The 26260-nt window shown below is 38.7% G+C and overlaps 1 protein-coding gene across 5 annotated transcripts in view; it reads right to left on the bottom strand.

The window, feature by feature from the left end:
* Positions 1-26260, bottom strand: part of GRIK2 (glutamate ionotropic receptor kainate type subunit 2) — a 614149-nt gene that overhangs the window by 359598 nt on the left and 228291 nt on the right. For all 5 annotated transcript variants that reach the window (XM_067546518.1, XM_067546520.1, XM_067546521.1 and 2 more), the window contains 3 exons: positions 25296-25463; positions 20410-20667; positions 835-1016 (listed from right to left, as the gene is read on the bottom strand). In XM_067546518.1, the coding sequence (XP_067402619.1) occupies positions 835-1016; positions 20410-20667; positions 25296-25463 (608 nt within the window). The remainder of the gene's footprint in view (positions 1-834; positions 1017-20409; positions 20668-25295; positions 25464-26260) is intronic.

Below are 26260 nucleotides of genomic sequence, written 5' to 3'. Positions count from 1 at the left end.
AGCAGGATAGCTAGTACCTACCCCTACCACTTCCTTGGCCCTCTCCCTAAAGAAGTTGAAGGATCCCAGTGAAGTGTCACTATGTAGCATACTGCTGGTGCTGAGAGTTTGGGCAAGCTCTTGGGATTCTGACATATGCCCCCTGCTTTCCCACCTGCATTTCCACACAATGGAAATGCAGAACTTTGACTATGTTCAGGTCCTCTGCACTCATGGCAGGAGGGCAGGTAGAATTTGCCCCTAGGAAAATATCTAAAGGGAACTGACAATATGAGTAATTTTCTCAGCAGAACATTTTTGTGTGATCATCTGGTAAGGAAAAGGGATATTTCATTTACAAACATACTCAAGTGATTTGTCAAATCAATGCAAGGTTGAATTTTCTATTATTGAAACATGCTATTGGAATCCTATTTATTTGATTATGGAATACACTAAAATTAGAAGTCTAAATTAAAACTGTTTATTGTGCAAAGGAACACTAAACAAACATTCTAAGCTTGCTTTCTGTTCAGAGTGCCTGTATATGAGTGTAGAACCGATAGGGTATTCATCATTCTTAGAAAATATAAAATATTTTTCCAGGTAACATTTGACTCCATACACTTTTAAATAAAACTCTCACACCATCCCTACCAAATAAAAGAAAAGTGGTTATCATTATAGTCTCATATAAAATTAGCTCAGGAGAACTTGGCTGATTTTCCATCAGAAAGAGCTCACTCAGTAAAATTGACACACAATTCCCTGGCTTGTTAAAAGCAGTTGAGACTAGGTGTTCCTGTTATTTGTTAGGAAAGTATACTAGGTCATCTGAAGTGACATGATGATTACCTGTTTTAAAATGCCCGCTGCCATTTCATGACTGCAGTCAAAGATTACATGGAACTCTTTGCCTCTTTTAATCTCCTTTAGTAAAGGCTTAGCATCCTTTGTGTCAGCTGGTAACTGACGGATTTTTAGTCTCAGGTTGTACCACGATGGAGCCTTAATGAGCTCTTGTAATCGAATGAGGCCTTAAAGAAAATATGAAGGAGAAAGGAAAGAAAATTATTAAAACAAGAATGAAATGACCTTGCAAGAGAAAATAGTTTGTTACAAAATATTTGCAATTTCCTGATTTTTCTTTCCCTTCTCATGCACACACTAAAGTGTGTATACATTTGTGCTTAAATAAATGTCTGGGTTCCCATGGCTTTCTTGTCACAGTTCTTTTTTCTTCATTAATATTAATAGACAGTAAGCAGCCTGAGTTAGGATTACCTTCAGGGATGCAGACAAATCTTCCTTTTGCATTATCTTGGAGCTATGATATTCCTCTCAAAGAATATACATAATTATTCTAATTCAATTAAAGCAATATCCCATACTAATAGTTTGTAATCAGACTATTCATTCTCAGGACTAATCTATCAGGTATATATACACAGTTGCAGTTCACCACAGCACCATGGAATGCTCTCACATAATCCACACCAGGCTACTAACAGAGTTAATTTCTCTTTCTTAATTATACAACTAACAAAACACATTTAAGAAGCAGCTTCAAAAGGACAGCAAAAAGGAGTGTAGAATAAACAGTACATTCATGCCATTCCATTCCTCTTTAACACACTACAAAACATTTTGAATTACTTATTTCCCCCTATTCTCCCCCCCGATCCTCTCCCCCTCCCCCTCCCCCCCCCCCCCCCCCCCACATGGAGTTACACGCATGGAAATTTCTCCCAAATCTTTTAGTTCAAATCAGAGTGACAGTGCATAGTAGGTTTACAAATCATTGGTCTGTGACCAATACTAAACCTCATGTTGTTTAACTCTATTGAAAATGACAGAGTAAAAGCAGCCCTTCCCTAAAGTAACAATTCATTTCAGTGTTAGCAAGAAAAATGTACTCTTGTGAGAAAACTTTCTCCCTGGCATGTGGAAAATTGGATGTGCCCAACTGACAGGCAGTAATGGCTGTTATATGCCATTAATACTGCACATACCATGCTTGGGACCAATCTTCAACCTACCAAAGTCAATGGAAGTTCTGCCTTTGGCTTCTGCTGAAGCAGGATCAGGCCCTAAAATTACCTACTTCCTTTCAATACAGAGATATTAGTGAGGAAGGCTTTTATTATTATTCATGAAATTCTGCTAGCTGTCATGCATTACCACCATGTGTAGCTTAACACAGTACAAAAAGCTGAAAATTCACCTTAAAATTCTACATATTATGCAACAGTGGAAACTACCCTATAACATGTAAGGAATGATGAAAAATGATTCAGAATATGCTATTGTCCCAAAATAAAAAGTCACGAACACTGACAATACAGAACAATACAGTACAAATCAAATAGAATGACCCATAATTATTATAGATGGAATGTTTCATGCAGCTAAGTGTCAAAGAACTGAGTGTTAGAGGCAGAATTCTATGTACTTTGTTCCTCTTAGTTTCTAAAACACTATTATTTTCTTTAAAAAACTGAAAAACAATGTAACTTAGCCAGAAACTGTATTATTTTCTGAATAAGCCATTGGGCTAAATTAAACCTTTAACACATGGCTTAAAACATGACTCTTTTCACCATACTTAATTCTTCATTATATTTTTTAGGTATATGTAATAATACCCAGAGCTCTGGTTCTTTGTTCTTCATCTAAATAAATAAGTCATCCCAGAGAGACCCATGCACATTGCAGATATCTGCATGTAAATATCACCTTCCCTGTTTAGGAGATGGAATCAGTCTCCTCTGTGGCACCATTCTCTCTTTTTCAGACCCTGTAGAGACATCTACATGGGGTCAGGATCCACCCTGGGGATGGTGCAGGCAATGGTCCAGGAGTAAGGCCATATCATTCTTCTGACACTCCTGCAGAGATTACGTGGACTAGGAAATACTGCCTAGTGCTGTTACTACCTTTTCCATCCTTTCTGTGCTGAAAAAAAACCCTTATAAGGGGTTTATAAGGGCAACTGGAGCAAGTGCAGAGGCCTCTCAGAGACAGGGATGAATTCTCTACTAGTTCAACTGGTTTCACTAAAACAATAGACATTCCTTAGGCTCACTGAAATCCCATGTCACTGAAAAGAAGTGAGGCAGGGAGAGAACAGCTCCAAAGAGATTTGGATGGAAGTGAAATTAGTTTGTGTTGGTGATGTGAAACTGTTCTGACAGAAAAACACTACGTAAATAGTTACACATGTATCACTTTTAATTTGAAAATTATTTATTTTCTTTCAGTTTTGGATAGATCATATGAGAACTCACCATTTTGGACTCCATCGAGATGATGGGCAGTGTCGTTATGCTTGGGTTGGGTGAAACATGGTTGAAGCTGGTGGCTGTGACAACCACCCTTCATTCAGGACAAATGGAAAAAAGCATTTAAGGTTCCTTTATGAAATAGATAGCTGAAACACTAGGAGCCACCATCCAAAACAGAGACAACATGCAAGGCTGATATAGGAGTTGAACTATTTGGTGTGAAGGGTTTTCCCTAGTGCAAATTCAGGAAGATGAGTATTTTATGGTGCTCTGTCTTCCTGCTATTTGATTCCTACTGTGTTCAGAGAAATAGGACTTTGTGTACTCTCCTTGTAAATAAACAGGACTGAATCAAAGAAATACCTGACTCCATCATCAATTTGTCCCCCTAACAGAAACCCACAAGATCCCAAATGTTAACTAACCACTTGGGTCAAAAGGGGCAACAAGTCAAAAGACTAACCATTGAATTAGCATGGAGCCTAACGGCAGGTCTACACTACTGCGTAAGTTGATGTATCTTATGTTGCTCAAGGATGTGAAAAAGCCACACCCCTGAATGACACAAAATTACAGCAACCTAAGCTTCGTCCACACCAGTGCTATGTCAGCAGGAGACGCTCTCCTGACAACATATTTTTCACCTCTCGAGGGGGTGAAGTAATTATGCTGACAGGAACGTGCCCACCCATCAGCATACATCGTCTAAAACAGATGCTCTACAGCTGCGCAGCTACAGTAATGTACCGCTTGTAGTGTAGACTAGCCCTGAATTAACCTCTCCAGATTTTTGTGACCACTCAGTATCAGAATTTTAGCAGTTGGTGGAGCAATATGAGGAAAGTACAGCATGAGACGTGGTAATGCATACATTTTCTATGGATTGTGACAGGGGCTACCGGAGGGTGGTAGAAGGGCGCTACGTTAGCCCAAGAATGATCAAGGCCCTGTTCCCCTAGCAGCTGCCCAAGGCTCCCTCCAGGCTAATCAGGGTCAGCTGAGGCCAGAGCCAGCTGGGACCAATTAGGGTCAGTTGAGGCCAGAGCCAGCTGAGACCCGTTAAGCACTGCCTGGGAGCAGATATGAGCTCCCTGCCAGCCAGGCAGTGTGCTCTTGGAGTTTGGAGAAGGAGCTTTGGAGAAGGAGAAGGAGAAGGAGAAGGAGAAGGAGAAGGAGAAGGAGAAGGAGAAGGAGAAGGAGAAGGAGAACAGTGAGTGGCAGAAGCCAGAGGAAAGCAGGGGGGCTTCCCCGGTGGAGTGGCCACTTAGCCCCGACGGGGTCCAGGGTAGGGAAGCAGCCCAAAGAAAAGACTGGCGCATTTCCTTAGAGCAGCAGCCAGCCACTGCTGTCAGCCAGGGCCTCTGGGCTGGTGTCCGAAGGAGAGGGCGGGCTCGGACACCCCCTACCCCCAAACCCTGGAACTCAAGGTCCCAAGGGCACTACTCGGCCTGCGAAGACCTGCAGGAAGACTGGTCCGAAGAGAGACGGCCGCCATCTTGAGACTGGTGGGAGTCCCGGGCGGCCATTTTGTGTCCTACCACAGTGAAAAAGCGCTCGGCCCAGGGGAGCACGGAGGCCACCCCATCACAGGATAAATTTAAGTCTTATGGTACTACAGCTGTTTTAAAAGAAAAAATAAAGTGAGGACACAAACCAACAAATTCCAGAAATTTTAGAGTTAAGGTGTTTGTTTTTTCTCAGTGGTGCAAATTAAGAACGGAAACCCAGCTGCACATTTTCATTTGTTAGTTTTTGCTGGTTTATTTCAGTTGAATGCTAATATTAGATTCATAGATTCCAAGAACTGAAGGGACCATTGTGATCATCTACTCTGACCTCCTGTATAACACAGGCCATAGAACTTTCTCAAATATTCTCCTTAACTTCCTGTCCTAAATTGCCATATGATCCACACATTGATCCAATATGTGCTATTAAACAGTTGTCAAGTTCAGTGGTTCAGGAAGAGATTCCTGTAGATATAGGTAAAGTATTCATGGATTCTTTCGGAGAAAAACTGCTATATAAATGTAAAATATTATATGAGAAGATGTTCAGTGGAAAGATTACAACTAGCACACTCAGAAATGGTAAAACATTAACAGCTACTTCCTTTCAAAGGAATTCAGAATGAACTTTTTCATTGTCTCCTGGATAAGCACCATCAATTGTGTTTATAAAGCTCAACTGAATTATGTAGGCCACAAAACATGTTCCAGTCTACTAAACGGTTCACTTTGGTAGTCCACTGGGCCATAAGCTACAATAAATATTTGTTCATCCCTGTTCATACTTATAAAATAAATCCATGCTGGCAGTAATTCAACAGTTTTCAGCTTGTAAGGCTCCCTGGGGAATGACTTTGAAGAGCAAAAATCTTTCACTAGCAGGAGCTGCTATCTTTTGCTTAGGATTTCAAGGATTCATCACTGTGGAAAATGATCAGTGGAGAGAATTGAAGCTAAGTCTGAGGGAGTAGCTCCTACTACAAAGAAATGCTGCACAAAAGAACACTAAAACAGTACTTAGTATCCATTTGCTCATTGTTTTTACATCTACATAACAACCCAGACTTGCAAGCTGCTGAACAACATTAACTCTCACTAAGATTTTAATGAGAATTCAGGTTGTTCAACGCTTTTCATGTTTAGGTCAAACTTAGAAAGAAAACATGCCTGTGCTTATAGAAAGTGAAGGCTGAAATGCATTCCTGAAACATCGTGCCTAGGTATTTCATTGGCAGATTATACCGACTGCAGTAGAACCTTTTAGTGTAAACTTTTTTGGATCCCAAATACTAGGCTACAATAAGGTTCTAATATTTATGTGCTGCGACATTTAGGTTAAGCAGAGCAGAGGATAGAGGGATCCCTATAGAGCTGTAAGGAGAAGCTTACACATGGATATCCTTCCAGGAAGCATAATTTTCATTTTCCTACAGGATACAGTTCATGAAAGGAATCCTCAAAACAAAATACATCATTTATCTGGTGGGAAAGACCATGTTGGTTTTTTGTTTTTTGTTTTGTTTTTTGTTATTTTTTAATTCCACCCCCCTCCCACTCCAACTTGGATGATGTTTTGGAGAACATTGTCTTCTGATCATTTCAATCTTCTTATATTTTTTGTTTGTTTGTTTTTCCTTTCTTGTTAAATAGTTGTGTTGTGGCCCATGATTTAGGAACCAACCTCTGATTAACTTTCAAATCCTGCAAAATTTCATGTTGAGGTTACCTCTCCCTATGTTCTATTACAAAAGTTAAGGTTGGCTGTGGCTTCTTCTGTGCTATCAATCCATGGAGTCTGGTTTTCCAGGACCAATGATAGGGTACACTGCCTTTAAGGCTTTAATCTTTAGAATTGCCTTCTCCCTCTAGGCGTCCAAGAGAGTCCAAGTTTGGCGAGCTTAAAAGCACATTTTTTGTGTAGGCGAGCATCTAAAGGTATATCCCTCTGGGTTTCCAAGGCTTGCAGGAGGAACATGCCCCTACTTTACTCCCCATCAGGATGGTGCAGCATTTTCTATTATCTGCTACAATCCACTTCTTCTTCATGTTCCCTCTCCTCCTTTGGGTTGATTTATTCCACCCAAGGAATAAATTGCATCCAGCGGTTATGCTTGGCAGACGGCTCCTCTCCATCCTTCCTTTCCATACCCTACCTCATGCACATGTACAAGGATCAGACCCAAACTGGCCTTAAGTCAAAAATAAAACATGGGCATTTAAGACTAGTAAGAGAGTTATTTTTGTAAAGTTGCACTAGCTCAGAAAATCCCAAACCCAACACACTTCAGGTTATTCACAGTCTCTATTACAGTATCTTTTACAAATTAATGATACGGGCACGTAAGTGGTGAAATGACACAGTAATCTTCCCTTTGCTTTTGAGTCCAGCAGTGTAAAGGGGAGGGAACCCTATAAAACTGAGAATGTCGTCCCAGTTGAAGTGAATGAGTGTCCTAAGTTTCAAAGTGAGTTGCCAGCAGCTCTCTTTAGCCAAAAGACCAAAATCTGCCTGTGTGGGGCCTTCAATTAGGGGATCAATAAAAGAGGAAGACAGGGGGAGAGCAACAAGACAATTGATTATTTTATCATTATTCTGAATTACACCTTTGTGCTGACTAATTCAAAATTTCAGCCCTGAGCATTTTTAAATACAATATAACTGACTTACAATATAACCACCTGAAATGCAGTCCTGCAGATGAAATTCTGACCACTTATTTTATTGGTATTATAGGCTCCCACCATGATGAAATGAAAACAATTTGGGTAGACAAATTCTTGAAATAGCTTTACAACAGCTTGGAAGTGAAATAATCGCTGTATTTTGTAAGTGCCTTACAACATGGTCACCTTTTCTGCCCCTATAAACTCTCAATTCTTTTTTGGCAGCCACTGTGATCAGCCTTACATCTGAATGGCTGAGAATAAGGCATGAATATCATTTTGCAGAAGCTGTCATCAGTTCAGCTTTATGGGGAATCCTGAAGGTGCAGTTTATGAGTACTAATAACTGGCATCCTCCTCCAAAGAGATCAATCCCATCACCTCCTCAGCATGCTCAACTTCAAACAGCCCCAAGAACCAAGAGTCCCAAGTTTGTTCCAAAAGCTGAGCTCGGCTTTACAAGCCATTACCAACTATCAAGCTATTTATCATTTCCATTAATGCTGTGTGTGTGATGTATAGGAAGATTTTGAATCAATGTACTTTGCAATAGATTGTACACTTTTCTTGTACAATAGAAAGTTACACATTCTTTTTTCAGTTGAAAGCCATCTTGACCTATTCTGAGCAGCAAGACACTCACAATGTGCTAAATATAAATATTGGTACCTTATTTGCTGTTTATTTTCAGTTTTTTTGCAAGGTTTTCTGTTCATGGATGGATGAATACCTTAGTATATTAGGCTTTGGAGGAGAGACAAAATGGCTGTACTTATCATGCATTAATTGGGTATTATCTGTGTGCTACATATCAATGATAGGAATAGATCATTTAGAGTCCATTATTATAAGATGATTCATAAAATATTCACAAATCTTGACTATCAGAACATATTATCCGTGGGCTCTCTGGGGTGGCTCTATTTTTCCCACATCCTCTATTTACAAGAGACCAGTCTTAAATAAAATAAAAATAGTCAATCTTTTGAGAATCTGCACCTGCTGGTAGTATTGGTAAGAAAGGTAGGCGACCTCAGTGCCATTCAGGGTCTTCTGGAAATAAAGTCAAAGGTACAAAAAATGGAGAAAAAAATTATTATAAAAAAAGAAAAAAGTGAAAGGAATGAAGGAATGGGTGGTTAAATCTAGACTATAAGATCTCTTTGACATATACGTAGCTTGATTCTCCTTTACATTTAGGCTATTTCACATCACTCTAGCAATGTGAAGTAGTCTTAAAATGGGAGTAAATTATATTTAATTTACTTTAATGCCACTTTAATATCTCTCTGTACTGCTAAAGCGGTGTACAATGGCCTTAGTGAAAATAAACATCAGGTCCATGGTGGATTTTCCATCATTGACATATTTTAAATCAATATGGGATGTTTTTATAAAAGATAGGCACAAGGAAATATTGGGGAAAGTTCAATGGCCTGTGAAATACAGGAGGTCAGATTAGATGATCACAATGGTCCCTTCTGGCCTTGAATCTATTAATTTCTCTCTGAAAAGTGGCAATGCCTGTATTTAAATTATTTACATTAAACCATGTTTTGGCATAAAAACCCAATTAGGGTCCTCCTCATGGATTTTCTTCTGAATTAAACCCATCAGGAGGAAAGGTCTGACCCCATTACATAGAAGAGGGAGGACACTGCTTCAACCCCAAGAATGTGGAGGTTCCTGGAGATTCACTAAGATGTTGGGGAGATTTCCTGGAGGCTAGAGCCATCTGTGTAGTGGTCCTGTGAAATACTTGTCTCTCTCCTCTCTTCCTGACTGTGACTCTGATACATTTGCCTAACATTCATTCAGCACCACCACTAACATATTTAGTTGTGTTATTCTATTTCCACGCTCAACTTTCACCCTGCTGGACATTTATGAAGACAAACTGGAAGTTTAACATAAAAAATTATTTTATTGTGCCACTGAAACTTTTACGTGAGTACTTTGCCTCCGAGCTCAATGAGCCCATGCGATACTTTAAAACTGTACTTCCATTCTATGTATGTGTATGTTTTTTTAAAGGTTTAATTGCTGCCCTAACTATGTTATTGATAAAAAATCTATGTATCTTACAATGTCACTTTATATTTAAATATTTAAACCAAACAAATGTGCAAACTTCTACATAGAGATGGGAAACACGTTTTGTTTAATTGAGAATATTCTTGAATATCTTCCAAACTTTGACTTGGACTCCGAGGATAAGATTTTCAAAAGTGCTCAGCACTAGCAACTCCCATTATTCTCAGTCGAGGCCCAGCTCTAGGTGCTCAGCACTTTTGAAAATATGACTATAAGATGTACCAGGTTGTGAGAAATGAAAGCAGAAAAGGGACAATAATTAATGGAAAAAATAGATAAAATTTAAAAATCATGTGGTCTGAATACTCATTTGTGCAAGCCTAGACCTAAAGTGGATTCTCCATCCCAAAGGCATATCTTTTGACTTGAAGAAAAATATTTCCTTTTTATATAGATACATGTCTATGTTGGGGGGTGAGATGGTAGTGCTTGAAATTACATTGAGGAATGCATACTATTGCTGAAACCTCTGTGATGCCAAAGGGAGGAGGCTGGCCTTATGGTTAAGCCACTGGACTGGACTCAAGAGATCTGGGTTTAACTCCTGGTTCTCTCACATACTTCCACTATGATGTTCTGCAAGTCACTTAATCTTTCTAAGGCTTTTTTCCATACAATTTAATGACAAACTCCAATCCCCCTTTGTGTTCCTTTTGTTTGAACACTGCCGTACAGAATTGCAGTATACTATAAGTAGCTGCCACACTTTTTCCTAAATGTATAAGGGCTGAATTTTATTCTCTATGCCAAGTCAAAGTACATATGTGCACTCCTGTATTGTGATTGGGTTCCAATAGCTACTCCATACTCCTTCAATTTTAAACCTGTTCCAAAACCACTGCTCTTCATCACTGAAGGATCCCACCTGCAACAGTCCCATGAGGGGGAATCAATCCACTGTGCAAGGTCATAGTGGTTCTGTCTTTTCTACATTTTCCTTAACCCCCACATAAAGCAATATCACTGGTCTGACTTTAAAGGGTCTCTGATCATGGAGCAGCAGCAAGTTTGGTCTTGAAGCATGACCTATATTGTAGGAACCACAACTGTGAAAACTGTCCAGTTTTAAATGCATAGAAGGTAAAAAGACAACCAAAAATTAACTGAACAATCTTCTTATCAATAATGGTAAAAAATAAATCCTGTGTAGTAAGATGAGAAACAAGATGTTAACAATATATACAATATTTAGTATTTTTTCCAGACAGGGTCTCTGCCAGTTTATGTATCACTTAACTGAACATGTGGCTTTGAATATATTATTGTAGCACTGGCTTTGAAGGTATTTTTTTTTTAAGTTTCATGGTTGCCAACTGAAATATGTTATGAAAACTTCTTCCTAAACTGCTAAATATGGGAAGATGACAATGACAACAAAAGTTGCTCTGAATTTCAATGAGAAATTCTCAGGCACAGAATTCAATGGAGGGAACCATGATCTATAAAATGGCTGATATATATGAGAGGGAGAGATTAATGAAGGCAATGAAAGAAAAAGCATGATCTGCTATGGTATAGGAAGGAAGTCAATTCTTTCTGCGTCCCAGCTTTCAAAATCAAGGTTAAAGGATGGAGCAAATAAAGCACACCTTTACCATAAGGGGAACAGAGTTGTACTGTAACAGCCAAAACTTCAGGAAGCTTATAGGAAATAAATACATACTAGAAATTCTAGTAGATCTAGTTGTACATGTGACATTGTTGAACATTTTCAACTGGAATTTCCACTAGAGTAATAAGAATACTGGTTAATCACATTTATTTTGGGAGACCAAAACAGTTAAGTTTTTGTTGCAAAAGTAGACAGAAGAAAAAAAGAATGACTCTAAAAATGAAGCTAAAAAGATTAAGATGGGAACATCTGATCTGAGATTGTGCAGTAAAGAACAGTGATTTACACAGTGCTAGACATTTAAGCATATTTAATACCCTCTCTACAACTAAAGACAAACTCATGATACTGAAATGTGTGTGAAAAATACAGTTAGAATAGTTAATTGTAAGTTGTTGAAATTTATGAAGCACTCAGAATGTTATAACAAGTAGTTTTCCATTTTCTCCTTATTATATTGGTCTTTTGTCTTTATTTATCTACTATTTTGAATCAGTAACAACATTTCCATTTGGTACATATACATACTGTATGCTGGAAAGTAAGCTTGTTCGAAGAACCAGTATTAGTAGCCAATATACTACAAGACTTAAAATTCTTAAGTGTGTGTGTTTTCCTTTGAGTGGCACAGTTCAATTTAGATTACCATCTGGAGCAAATTCATTTAATAATCCAATATTTTCTGGAAATATTGGCCCCCATCCTGTTCTCATTGAAGTCAATGGCAAAATTCCATCGAGCCCATTATATTTTAAAAATAAAAGTTTTTTTTAAAAACAGTTGTATTCTGTTCTTTTTCTGAAAACAAAATTTGAACCAGGATCCAACAGGGCCTAATTCAACTCTGCTTGAAACCAGAAAAGTCCTTCAACCTATGTATGGTATGGACTTAAATTGAATTAATTTTTTCTGCTCTTTTCAAATAGCCAATTAATTTTGAGTTCTAAAGTAATACTCACAAAGAAGCTTTATTGGATGAGTGACCAAAGAAGAATAATTAAATATAACCAAAGTCTTTCTCATAATATTGTTCAATTGTTAATCTGTAAAGGTAAATAATTCTGAATATTGAGACTATAAAACTATCAAAAATATAATTATGATGGCACAAGATACTCTGGTTTCTTTGTTTTTTTGTTTGTTTTTTCATTTTGACATCAGGAAAAATACTCTGAAGTTTTACTGGGCAACTGGTACAATAACCTTCTTGGAAATGTAATATATCAAACTATATAATCAACTATATCCAAATACAGTAATTAGGTTTAGCACATAATTGCTAATTGTATTTGCACTTGGAATTACTTCACACAGCACTTGAAATACTCTGTATTTAGAAGGTACTGCATAATATTTAATCAGCCTGAATCTACATTTGCCAACCCTATAAAAATGGATAAAAATTATTATTTAGAAATAATGAATATTACAATTCTTTCAAAAGTCATATTTATCTGGAAGGGGGAAATATCCATGTCCTCAGTGAGATGATAATGTCAAAAAAATATGCCTTCAGATATTTATCCATTCCTTTTAAAAAGTCAGAGCTTTGAAATAAAATATTATTAATGATTATATATTTATTTTCAAGAAAACCAGCACAACAATGGATCTTCTAGCTTATCATACAGTGCTACACTCCTCCACCCTCTTATAAGTCACACAAAGCGAAACAACTCTTTGAAAAGTCAGCACACTCCTAATTTAGACATGATCGCTCAGTGTAGTTCCCTGTTGCAGATTTTGTACGTGTCCCTGGTGTGGAACTTTTAGTGAGGATTCCACAGGAGGAATGAGTGTGAAATATGTAATGAGAACCAAACTGTGGAAAGAGCCAGAGTGCTGATCAGTGGAGTTGAGCATTTGATCCTAAATTAGGAGAGCTGAACTAAGCATCCCAAAAGATTTATGTTGTTACTTTAAACAATAAACTTTTGACAAACTTCTATTTCCTGGAATGTGGATCTTCAGATTTTTCCCCTCATTCTAATGTTAGTTTATTTATTTAAAATAGTAATGAATACAAAACTTTTCACAGTCACTAGGTCTGATTCTCATCTCACATACACCAGGTAATGCTTTGATTAAAAAAAAAACCCCACTTAAATAGCAACTTAAAAGAGAGAATGGCTGGTCCAGTAATGAAGCCACTTATCTAGGATGTGGGAGCTGCAAGTTCAATTCCCTGATCCAACACAGACTTCCTGTTTGACTTCAGGCAAGCCTCCTGCTTCTTTATGCCTCAGTTCCCCATATGTAAAATGGAGATAATAGCACATCCCTGGTGGTATTGTGAGGATAAATAAACTAAAGACTGTGAGATGCTTTAAAGTATACTGATAGAAAAGCACTACAAAAGAGTGAGGTATTTTTAATATTAATTCCCAATTATGTAAGCATGTGCTTATGTGCTTTCTCAAATACTCAACTGGGGACTAAGTCAGGAATAACTTTAGTGAAGTCAAAGGGATAACATCAGTTTAAAATGAGTGTAAGTAAGATCAGAATTAGGCTCACTAGATTCTGGTGCAGGACTCTGTCATTGTTTCAGTTGTCAAAAATGTGATACTTAATTCTGTATTTATTTACTGTTTCATTCTTTTTCTTGTTATAACTACAATAATCTACCCTTACCCCAATCTCTTCTAAATAACCTAGATACCAAGATAATGAACACAGCAGAAAAATAGATAGATTAAATATTTTGCTCATTTTATGCTGAGGGAAACAGAAAATCTGAGGCCATATGGCTTCTTTGTTTGCCTTCGCTCTCTGAATTACTTGTTCTTTGCATGTCTGAAATCCCACTTCCTGTCTCCAAGCATTGTTTACAAGACATATTTAAAGAGACAACAACTTCCCTAGGGACATAGAGTTAACCTTGATTTTACTTCCAACAATTACTGAAACACATTCACATTTTTTTGTCTTTTTATCTTTTAGTGGTGAATGTTTCTTTCCCCCAGATTTTCCCAGGGTTCTAAATTAGCCCAAATAAAAAATTACAACAGCTGCAAATGCAAGGGTAATGACTTTAATTTATTATAAGTATATACACAAGACAGTGTTACCTTTGGATGTGAGATCATATAAGATATATAATACTATCCAGCACAGGTTCCAAAAAACAAACCCAATCTTTGTTTTAAAACTAGCGAACACTCAATTCACTCTTGTTAAAATTACCAGCAAAATCACACTTTTTCTTTTTTAACCCCCACTTCTAAAATGATCCCCAGAGTATAAAATATCAAAGACCCTAACAACAGTTTCATTTCTGAAGGTAATTCCATTCCATCTTTCATGTTGGTTCACCCAAGACCACAACAAAAACTAATTAAGAAAAAAACAGCTCCTGTTTATATCAAATTGATTTGCATAAACTATTAGTTGCCTTTGCACTTTGTAATTGAAAGGTACTAGCAACTAATGGTTTATGTAAATCAGGAATCAAGATAGTGTTTTATATTATACTCACAAAGGGTTAAGCTTGTCACCCTGTTTCACAGCTTTGGTACTCCTGAAGTTCTCTCTAGGACTGATCTGATCTGTTTACTCCACCTTAGAGAAGATTATCTCATGTATTTGTATTTTTGAGAACTAGGAAGAAAGCTCTGGCTCACTTTGTGCTCTGGCTCACTTTGTGTTAGAACTCAGGGGAAATCCTTCTGGTGTGCATGCCTACCATTCTTTCCCTTCTTTCTTAAGCCATCCAACTGCAACAAATCCATAAGCCTAAAGGGGACCTAATAAAATTCGATGGATAATTTACAGATATCTAACTCATGAGAGGATCATAAATTACGAAAAAATATGCTGGGTCATATTCTGCCAACAATTTTTATGCAAAACTCTCATTGAATCAAATATGAATGATGGTAGGACACGGTCCCAGATCTTTAAACCTGAATCAGGACAGCTAGAGAGTTCTAGTTCCAGTTTTCCTCAGCTTAACAGATGGGCTACATCAAGGAGCCACAAGAAAACTACTGAGGAACTATGGAGAGAAGCAGGGGCCCACCTGCCACTTAGCAACCAAACAATCTTATATAGAAAGAAACAGCAATCCCTAAAACTGTTTCTTCCCTCAGTATTTTCTCTCCCTCCCATTCCCACAGCTTGATCCATACAATTCTGCCTACACAGAAGGCCTTAGTATAAAAATAAAAGAACTGAGATCATTCATTTCAGCTTCGTCCATCTTTTTCTGTATCCTACAGCAAAATTCTTATCCATTCCAAGATCTCCCATCTTTATTACTGCAATGTCATTTTCTCTGGTACTCACCACACCCTCCTCTACATGATACAAAACATGGCTGTTGAAATTTTCTTCTTATCCCTTTAATCTGACTACATCATCCCTTCCTTTGAATCTTTTTATTGGCTCCCCTTCTCTATTAAATCTAACTCAACCTTGTTATCCTTTCTGTCCAGGCCCTGCATATCTTCTCTCCTGCGTCTTTATCTATCCTTTTCCCTTTTCATGTGGACCCTGCTTTCCCCACCATTGACCCCCCGCCCCCTTCATTTCTTTCTTCCACAAACACTTCCATGCCTTTTTCCATGCCACCTCCTAATGCATGAAATAGCATCTCTTTTATAGTTTACCCAGCTACAACCTTCTACTCATTAGCAGCCCATTCCTGCAAGATTTAGAACACTCTAGCCCAGACCCAACAGTGCATTTTAAAGGGGCTTAAGTGAATGCTTAATTGTTTTTCAATATCAGAGCCAGAGTGCTCAGCAATTTGCAAGATAAAATCCTTAGGTCTTAGCTGAAAATTTATAATAATGAAGTGTGCCAAGAATAATTCACTATCTTAAATCTTTATCTTCCCTATTGTTGTATATTTAACCTTCCCCTCCAACTGTACCACTACAGTGCGTACATATCTGAAATGAATAGCCAAGTTTTGCTGTAGCCTCATGCTTCTTTCCTGTCCCATCATACTGCTCATCCTCCTCACTTGTTACACATCTCAATTTTCCATTTTAATGTAGCCATCTGGACCACACTTGCTGGGAGTGAGGAAGGGGAGGTCTGGCTGGCCCAGCAGAAGAAAGATAACCCCTGGGGTCCAAGATGGAATAGAGAGGAGTGGCAGTGCCACCTGATAATACCCTCTGTTCATACCTCACCAAATTTGCACACAGACTGAGTTTGAGGGACCTTAATTCTCACCCTCAATCTGATTGGCCCATTTGTGGGTCATGGGGTCATCCCATTAGCTCAGTCAGACCCCCTTCACATGCACACATGGGGAGAGGAACTTGCTGCTCCTGTACATTGGCCACCATTCATGTGCCTGATTTCTCTGCCCCCATAACCTTGCCTGCCCCACCTCCATGCCCTTCCCTTGGATTGTTTCTTTTTTGTTGTTCTTATTGCTAGATTTCTTTTTTTCCTCAGAGATTTGCTCAATGCCCCTTTAAGAAAGCTCTTTCCCACTTTGGAAATGGGTAGCTACAGGAGTGTGGATTTTGCCTTCCACAGAGAACACAGGCGGCTGGGCTAGGGACAGGGTATTGTAGTATTGATATTTGTGTGGCAGGTGTCTAATGCAGCTTAACAGAGGTAGTGGTGAGGCAGAATTGTAACAGCAGACCTGGACCCTGGCTAGACTCCTGCTCTGCACATCATGGTGGAGGTTTCGATGTTTGATACAGAAAGAGACACTCCTTGTTTAACTCCATGTTTTGGGGAGCTACAAAATAAAAGCAACAATGAAGAAGAAGAAAGAAGATGCTAATACAAACTGATCTTGAACTTCAAACCTTTAGGATTTTCCCATTTTCATTTTACTTTTAGTTTTATACTTGGCACTGGAGTTGTGTGTGCTTTTGCATCTGTTTTTCTACTAGTGGCCAGGGAGCTTTGGGAGCTCATATGTACTCTTGCACTGAGTCCTCATAATGAAATGTCCCGTATTGAATGCAACACTACAAGGCAATATATGGGGTAGAGAATGGAGATGATTAAATTTCTGGAATGTTTTTGGGGTAATGGGTTGGCCCTTTTCATCTAGCAGGAGAATACATTTTAAGAGCAGCTTCAAAATTGCACTACATTTGAGGCCATGAAAATTAACCTATTCAGATAAAATAGTGACCTACATTTCCCCAGAGTGCAAATAAAGCTTTCCAGCACCTAGCAACCCCGAGGTCACCCTCCCACCCTCCCATTCCTGAGTCCTGGTTTTATTTGGAGATTTTGAAAACTCCTTTGAAAATTCTTGAAATCTTTTACATATATCCCTCCCTACCTGCCCCCACCTTTTTTTCCTAATAAGACTCCTCATTTACAGCAGTTTTCACGTAAATATAGAAGGAACAGGACGACATAAAGTAAATCTGTCAAAAAATTATAAATGAACCATCAATTTTAACAAGAAAAGTATGAAGCTGCATAACAGCTAGAGCATATTATTGCTATTCCCATGAAAAGTGTCCATTTGGGAAATGTCCATTCAGAAGGAGAAAATCCATTAGTAGAGGACTATATCATGAAAGTGAGTAGGCATTACTGGCCATAAATCCTAAACAGCTCTTAGAGAGAGGTGAAGGGGAAGAAGTAAACACAGAGAAACAAAGGAGGGGGAATAAGAGTGCACACCGATCCCCATATTTTGTGTGTCTTTAGCCTATGCTAGGAGATTTGAGAGATGCATACAAGATTTCAAATTCTAATTTTGTTTTTATTTCCTTCATTCGTCTGAATGAATTTGAAATTAATCAAAATCCTTCAGGGCCAAAGGATCATTATGATACTAAATCTTCCAGTGTCAGTTTCAACTGTCACTGAGCGTTTTAGTCCCAGCCTCCACCATTCAATTTTTACATGAGAAGTACCCATGAATTGACCTGAGCCCGTCTTACCCAAGAATAATTACCTTCTTTAACAAATGTTGCTTTAAACCTGTTTGCAGCCTAGCTTTAAGGTTTAAAGTCTAGTTTTTAAGATTGACAGTTTCTTTTAGCAAAGAGTTGCTCCCATAAGTATTTCAAAAGCAGAAGATGCTGTGGACTTCCCAGCAGCATATCCTGGATTTAAAGTCTTTGAAGTATCCAAGGGAGCTGCTTGCAAAAAAGAGACGCTGGCAGTTTTTTTAAAACTTAGACTTTAAATTTACTTACAGCCAAGACTACAAAAAGACTGAAAGTTTACTTTTTACAATTACTGGTTTCTTTCTGGTATTAGAGCAGCTTTCAAGGCAGAGATACTGGGAGTGAAAGTTTTCAGTTGACATTGTGAATTTTCATGGGATGTCTAGAAATTTATTAAAAAATTATTTTAAAACACGTACTGGTTTCTTTTCTCATGGATTTTTTTAAAAGAAGCCTAATCATATTTAAATATTTAAATGAACTCATATTAATTTTGCCCATAGATATTTATAATAGCTATTTTGTAAACAAAATGCTATATGTAAATCACATAGCAGATGCAAGAGACACCCAGTTTTCATCCTCATTTCTCTCACATGCTGAAGCTGTGTCAATATCGCTCAACTATATGATCACCATGCAAAATTCTTTACAAGAATATTAGAACTGGCCAGGATTTTTTCAATGATTTCTTTTTTCAGTGGAAAATGCCAATTCATGGAAAACAAAATGTTTTGTGGGAAAAGGTTGGTTTTGACAATCTTTTTTTACTCAAAAACATTTTGAAAAAACGGCTTGAAATTGTCAAAATGTCTCAATGTTTCAGCAATGAAGCTAGCATATCGAATTTCCTCTCATCGGTTTCCTTCCATCACCCTCAATAGCTATCTCCTCCTCTCAACAAACTTTGATATCCCCACTTTCTAGAGGAGACCTATAATAAGAAGGAAGTTCCCATGCTTTGTTTTGGGGACAATGGTTCCTGTCAGAGCAGCCTAGGGGATGTGGAGGGCTAGAATGAGGCAAACTGTGGGGGTTTGAGGTTCAACTTTATCAAATCTGAATCATTAAATCTGAATGTAATTATATAAGTAGAAATGAGCCTTCAAGGTTCATTGACTTTCAGCTCTCAGGAGCTAAGTTGCAGGGTTTCTTTTGCAAATCTTAGACTGCAGGTTTTACACAGCTATATCTGTAAGTGGAACCAAAATAGCCTTCTTGGTATGTTTCCAACCTAGCTAAAACCACATGAGCGGGGCTGGGATTCAGCTGGTGCACACTGGACTCATGTAGCAGCACCTCTTTCAAGCTGCCTTCCTATTCTACAGAACCTAAGCTTACATTTAAAAAACAGTATCTAGATCTTATGTTTGCAGAGACAGATTTGAAAACATGGACCAAATGTAACTGATGCAGTGATGCAGAATCTGAAAAAAACAACTCTGCAAGATGTGAACTGCCAGATTTTTCTCAATGGGGCTAACTCAGCTATCCTATGATAACAATGTCAACATTCAAAATATTAACTATTTCAATACTCAAAGCATCTGAGAAAGGAGAGGGAGGATTATATTATGAAGAGCTACACAAACTACTATGGGTGCAGTTGAGTGTGTCACCAGCATTGTGTGGGTGTGGGAGAGTACTCCCACTTTTCCCCGCCCCTTAATCGAGAAGCAGTCAACCCAAGATGCCACACAGAGTTCCAAGGATCATCTGAGATCTCCCGAAAGTCAGCCAAACTCAAGAAACACAGTAGGGCATCTGACCTATACCAAGAGGAAACCAAGTCCAGTAGATCTCATGTATGCATTTGGAAGGGTGAGAGAAGGTAAGCCTAATCAGCCATGATAGATGCAGGATCATATTTAGAACATACAATTGCAAATGTATTGTGAGCGGAGTCTCATGTGGTTGAAGCTTTTTTTGTGGCTGGAACTTGGAAGAGTACCATAGTCTTCCCACACACACACACATACACCCCGCAATCTGACCCCTGCAAGAAAGTCTGTTTTCATGAAATTGTCAGCCCAATTTCTTAATCAAAGATGTGTGGCATAGGTTTGGATGAACATCTGGACTTTCAGATGCTTATCTGAACAATATAAGATTTACCTATTACTTTTAAAATAAAAGGCATATGTATACTTGAGCATATGAACTATGCACATGTAATAATATAGTTGTGCATATAAAACATACACATGCAGCATAAATGTATGCAAAACTATGTTACACGTTACACACCATTTTAGACAGAATTACTTGTGCTTCAGTTAAAACTATTGCTTATCATTTAAAAGGAAAAAACACAATAATTAGCAAGCAAAGCACACACACAAATAGATTTGTGCATAATCCAATGAGTGAGTTAGCCTTACCAGTGCTGTCATCATAAACAACAGTGACGGTTTTCCACTTGAAAAACTGCACAAGGTCAAGGATGGCACGACTGAGAGAAGAGAAATCTGGATAGAGGCTGACATAGAATGAGTCTTTGTTGTCTGAAACTTGATGCTTCCAGCGGGTCTGTATATGTGGAACACCCAAGGCGTTGCAGATGGATTGCACGGCATTAGCTGAGGAGCTATGGGAAGGTCCAAAGATGGCTGCCACCCCAAGGGACAGCTGATCACAGGCTGAAAAGGAGACAGAAGTCTGTCAATGATGAGAGGATAGACGGCAATGTGCCAGAAAATATGGTACTATTCCCAATAACTGGCACTTTGTGAAATATAAACTTCTTTTCTGAGGGACCTCTCCCTTCCCATTCAAGTTTAATTCTTTCATTTGCACTGAAACTTTTACTTTAAATAATGACCATATTGAAATACATATTTAAGTTTTCACGGTGATTTGACAAACAACAATACTTCGCACCTATATAGCACTTAGCTACATTTAGTCAAAACTCTCACTAACGCTCAACTCCCGCATACCTCTTAGAAAATATAGGGGAAGGAGAGAAATCAAGCTCTAATGTAGCTTACAGCTGGAGTAGGCTGATGCAAGACTGTACTTTAAACCCAGGCTTTAGAAAGTGAATTTTTCCCCCAATCTACCCAGACTACTTCCCCAGAGAACCCAGTTACTCAGAGGATTTCCACCTATTCAGCCAAGGTAACATTAAACAGATTGACTTATGCTGAAGTGGACTTTTGGATGTATTGTTTTCAGAGGTATATATTGACTGGCAGAATGCCGGGGTCAATATTTCTCTTAAAGAAAATTAATTGTTGGTATTCATCAAACAATTAAATCAATGTTCATTGTTACACACATTCTGACAATATTTGGAAATATTCCTATTTGACCGTTCATCTCTGAAATGGAACAGGTTTGCTCTTTTAAAACAGTATTGGGCAGTTAAGTTAGATGGTCAGAAAAAAATCTCTTTCTTATGCAGCCAGCATGCAGGCCTTTACATGTAATATGACTGATTAAGATTGTTACAAAATCAATGCTGCTGACTGCTGAGGAAGCAAGCAATAGAAACATACATCTCTCATCACCCTTTTTACTAATTTAAAATGAATAATTCTCATGTGTTTAAATGATGTTTAAACACAACCAAAATTCTGATCGTGTACTGAGAACTGGGCAGGAACACTCCTGCAGAGCACCAGTGACTTAAATGGGGTTTTATGTATGCACAGGAACCAACCCACATGGCTCTCAATGGAGGATGGGGACCTAAGTGACTACATTTCACTACAAAATATAATTCAGCATTGCACTCCAATTTATACTAATATTGCCCTTCCTAAATGTAGTTCACAAGCTTTATGCAAATGCCAGTAGATGGGATCTATTACAACAGTGATAGCTACCAGATGGCTTTTCAATGGGCTTTTTTTTTTTCTGCCTCTGAGATTTTGAGTGTGTGATGCTTTTGCACGTGATTTAATACAGCACTGTTCTATAAGAAGCATACCATTTTTTTTCTAATACATTGAGGGAGATTTGGATTGCATTTGCATAATTCTTTATTCAAACATCTTGGGAATATTGTGGTCTTCCCTGAGGTTGCTCTTCTGTATGGTACCTTTAAAAACTCATTAATCTCTCATCTGTAGTCAACTCCAAGAGGCTGTGTGATTAAGAGGTAAACAGACTGTATTTTTGATGCGATGCCTGCTTGCTCACTAATGGGCATAATCATGAACCATGTAACTAGTCAAATGCATAAACCCAGTTGTTAAAAACATGCTTTGCAGCCATCATAATAAAAACACCATTTTATGCTAACCTTTAGCCTTTGATTCCTGACTAAAAAGCCTTTCATCACAAAAGTGGTTGTCAAATATGTGAAAGTACTTTTGATTCATGAAGCCATGAACTACCAGAGCTGAAAGATTTTACCCAGAGTTTAATACAGTCTAGTTAACTGCAAATAATGAGACACTTTCTCATCTTGAGGTACAAATGGGAGATATGAATATATCACAACACGTCTGTGAATTGCAGCATAATAATAACAGGGCACAGGGTGTCTTTAGGCACAGCCTGTGTGAGGAACACAGTAGCTGTGCTGCTCTAAGAAAAGAATTAAGACTCAAGGAATTACATTTTCTTCCCTGTTCCCTCTTGCTTCCTTGGGGAAATGAGAAGTGAAGGGGGAAGAGTATTGTGCTACAGACCTTTGCCCAGAGCAGGTTATTTTTCAGGCCCCAACAACCTGCTAGTTCAATTGCACTGGCTGGTGAATGAGCACCCATTTCCTGCCATCCTCCTGTATTCTAAAGGTGGGAATTTAGCAGTGACCCCCTCAGAGCCTGTTCTACTCTAGTATCTGGAGTGGCAATCCAGGGAAACTGCATTAAAGGAGTATCTTGCTCCCACTGATCAGCCATTTAAGGCTGGGCCACACTTTGGCCCATAGCATATTTTAAAAGAGGTGTTAATAAGTGCACATTGAAATGCAACAATGTAAAATACTGCATATTACCCTACTCTGTCCCATGTATGTAATATCAAAATGCATTTGGTACAATGACTTATTTAAATATTTCATACAATGAAAATAAGTAATTATAGCACAGAGGGAAAAGACGACTTGCCCTCCCTCCCATACACATATATGTCCCAACAAAATGTAAAGATAATAATCCTTTGTAAAGATCATTGATTAGTATTTTAAGCAAAAATTTTAATCAGTATAGCGAATCCCCCTTTATTCCCATTTGTTTGTTAAATGTATCATGCATATTGAATTAATTTTGAAGCAGCAACATTTAAGGCTTTTTATTCTGACTTTTTGTCCTTCATTTTTCTAGTGGCGTCAGAAAGATTTTTAGTCAGCCGAGATTACCACAAACCCACACTAAGTGGGTCTGCTTTCATTTTCACGCACACATATGCCTCGACATATTTCCTCACATCATCATTTGCATTAAAGTAGAAACCTCTGATAAAATCTAATTAGTTGACCACAGCACCTATGATCTTTTCAGCATTCTGACTGTGCTGTTAACAGTCAAAAACCTATGTAATTCCCTCTCTGATGTAGAAAAAGTGCATTTGCATAGTACGTGAGCTAACACAAACTTGAATCACACACCTGTGTATTTTAGGAATAAAAGACCACAAAGACAAATCTCAGAGCACAGTAGGACCTCTCTGATTTACATCATTATGTATGATACTGTACCACAATGTTACAGTATGTATGTGGTATGTATCACAATGCAAAGGTTCAGAAAGTACAGCAGCAAGGTCTGAAACTACACAGGACTCACAATCATGGGAATCAGAAAAATTAGGAGGAAACAAACAAAATATTTTGTTTCAGAGTTTTAAGTAAAAAATAATCCATTTACTTTTAAGTAAATTTCAGAGGCCCTGATACAGCAATCCAGCCCTATTTGCCAAAGTTCTTAAGCACAGGCTTAATTTAAAAACCTGTGTTTATGTCCCATTGACTTCAAGGAGACTTAAATGCTTTCCTGAATAGGGATGAACTTAAAAATGTGATTAAATGCTTGGAATTGAATTGGAGCCTGTGCACACAGGAAGAAGTTATTAGTTACAAATGATGTAATGCCACACAATTCAGATATTCAGATTTTGAATAGCCTAAATCAAAGGGTTTGATTCAGACCCGTCTCTTTAATTTTACCAGATACCGGAAGCAGCAGCTGGAATCTCAGTGCAGTATGTGTTTACCCATTGTGATTGACCAGGGGTATACACTGCAGCTGAGAAAAAGCCTCCCAGCCCAGCTAGGTAGACTTGTGTTAGCAGGGCTCAAGCTAGTGGGCTAAAAATATTGTGGACGTTACACACCAGTGGAGGCTCAAGCTAACGCCTGAGCAGGTCTGAGCTCAGGTGGCTAGTCTAAATATCCACCAATGCTGCAATTGCTGTCGAGCCAGCAAACATGAGTCTGTCAACCTAGGCTGGAAGGCTCACTTCCAGTTGCAGAATAGACCTCAGATGAACTGTGGTTTGTGGTATCAGTTGAATCAGTTTGTAACACTACCTACAAAACAATGCATTTTAGCTGCACAGGGAAAGCTTAGGCCTGAAGCATCATGTTCTGCTAAGTAGATGCACCAGGTGCTGGGAGAGAGGGTGGCACAATAGGCCACAGCATGAAGGGCCTGGTCCTGCGAGGTGCTGAGAGCCCTCAACTTTCACTGACTTCACCAAGAGTTGAGGGCACTCAGTGTCTTGCAGCTTTGGGCCCAAAGAGGCCATTCGGTTTCCAAGCTTGCTAGTCTCTCAGGGCATGTCTATACTGCAATTAGATACCCGTGGTTGGCCCATGACAGCGGACTCGAGCTCGTGGGGGTTGGGCTGCAGGGTTGTTTAATTGCAATGCAGACATCTGGGCTCAGGCTGGATCCTGGGCTCTAGGACCCTGCGAGGTGAGAGAGTCCCGGACCTCTGGCTGCGGGAGTCTACTTTGCAATTAAACAGCCCCACAGCCCGAGTCAGCTGGCAGGCCTGCTGCGGGCTTTTAATTGTAGTGGAGACCTACCCTAAACCATCCTCATCTCAAAATTGATTCTTAATATGCACTGAAACAATAGCCTTTTGATGGGGCAGGGGAAGCACTGCTGACATCGTGGGGTTTTTTTGGTTTTTTTTCAAAGTGTTACCGTTAAAGGACAATTTTTAAAGCTTTTCGTTGATGTCAGCTGTGCATGCCATAACCTTTGTACAGTCTCATTTCCGAAGGGTTTACTGACAGGCATTTATTCAGGTAGGTGAGCCAAATGAGGTTAAGCTGCTGACATAAAAGTTGGAATATGCAAAACATCACCTTTCTTGGATGCTTCAAAACTGTCATAGAGATTTATCTTTTGGGTGTCATATGTTAATGTGGTGTTTGGCAGCAGAGTTCTGTTTCTGTTGATTGTGTTCACAGCAAATCTGAAGGCCAATTCCTCTGCTCCCATTGGGCTGGACTCCACACATTCAAAAATACCCCCTAGTAATGAGAGAGAAAAAGAGAGAGAACAAGAAGTCAGCCAAAACAATGCACAGCAAATGTTTCAAGGTATCAGTTCAGTATTAGACACTGGAATCAATGGGAAATGTCTCAGTATTTTCACCAATGGGCTTGATCCTAAGCCCACTGGAACCCAAAAGAAAGCCTCCCCTGACCTCAGTGAATTTTGGCTCACACCCTACTTGCACAATATTACCACATATTTCTCAAATGATCATGTTCATAAATATTTAAATTGCAAACTTTTCTTAGTTTTTCTGCAATCCCTGTGTGTATACTATTGAAACAATGTGTGTGGGGAGGTGGATAAATCATTTAAAACATACCTAAATAACACTGGACACTGAAACAAAATGGAAGGGAAGAACTAGTGAATATTCCCATTGGATTTTGAAGGGATTCCCTAGCATCCTTGTCACCTCTACAAATCAACTGCTGCCCAGAGAGAAAAAAATATAAAGCTTCTAGAGGCCCATTCTCCATTGTGCACTAGGTCCTTTACCCAGCTCTGATAGAATAAAGGGTCATACAGGGGACAAAAGCAGCCTTAAGAATACTGACAGTGCAAGAGGATTCCCCAGGTGATGGACAGCTGCTGGGATGCCTCTATGCCTCTCCACTTGCAGCTTCAAGCATAAGACAAGGGAGGGGGGGAGGCATGATCAAAGAGAACAGTGCTTCAGGCAATGTCCTCTGATGCCAGCCTGCAAAGAGCCATTGCGGCCAGAAGTTAAGTTACAGCATCCCCAAGATTGCTCTTATTTATGCTGAAGGCT

The sequence above is a fragment of the Emydura macquarii genome, unplaced genomic scaffold, assembly GCF_026122565.2.
Source record: "Emydura macquarii macquarii isolate MOO-44397 ecotype Brisbane River unplaced genomic scaffold, CSIRO-AGI_Emac_v2 contig_1146, whole genome shotgun sequence".
NCBI lineage: Eukaryota > Metazoa > Chordata > Testudines > Chelidae > Emydura > Emydura macquarii.
This window is presented reverse-complemented; position numbering and strand designations above follow the sequence as displayed.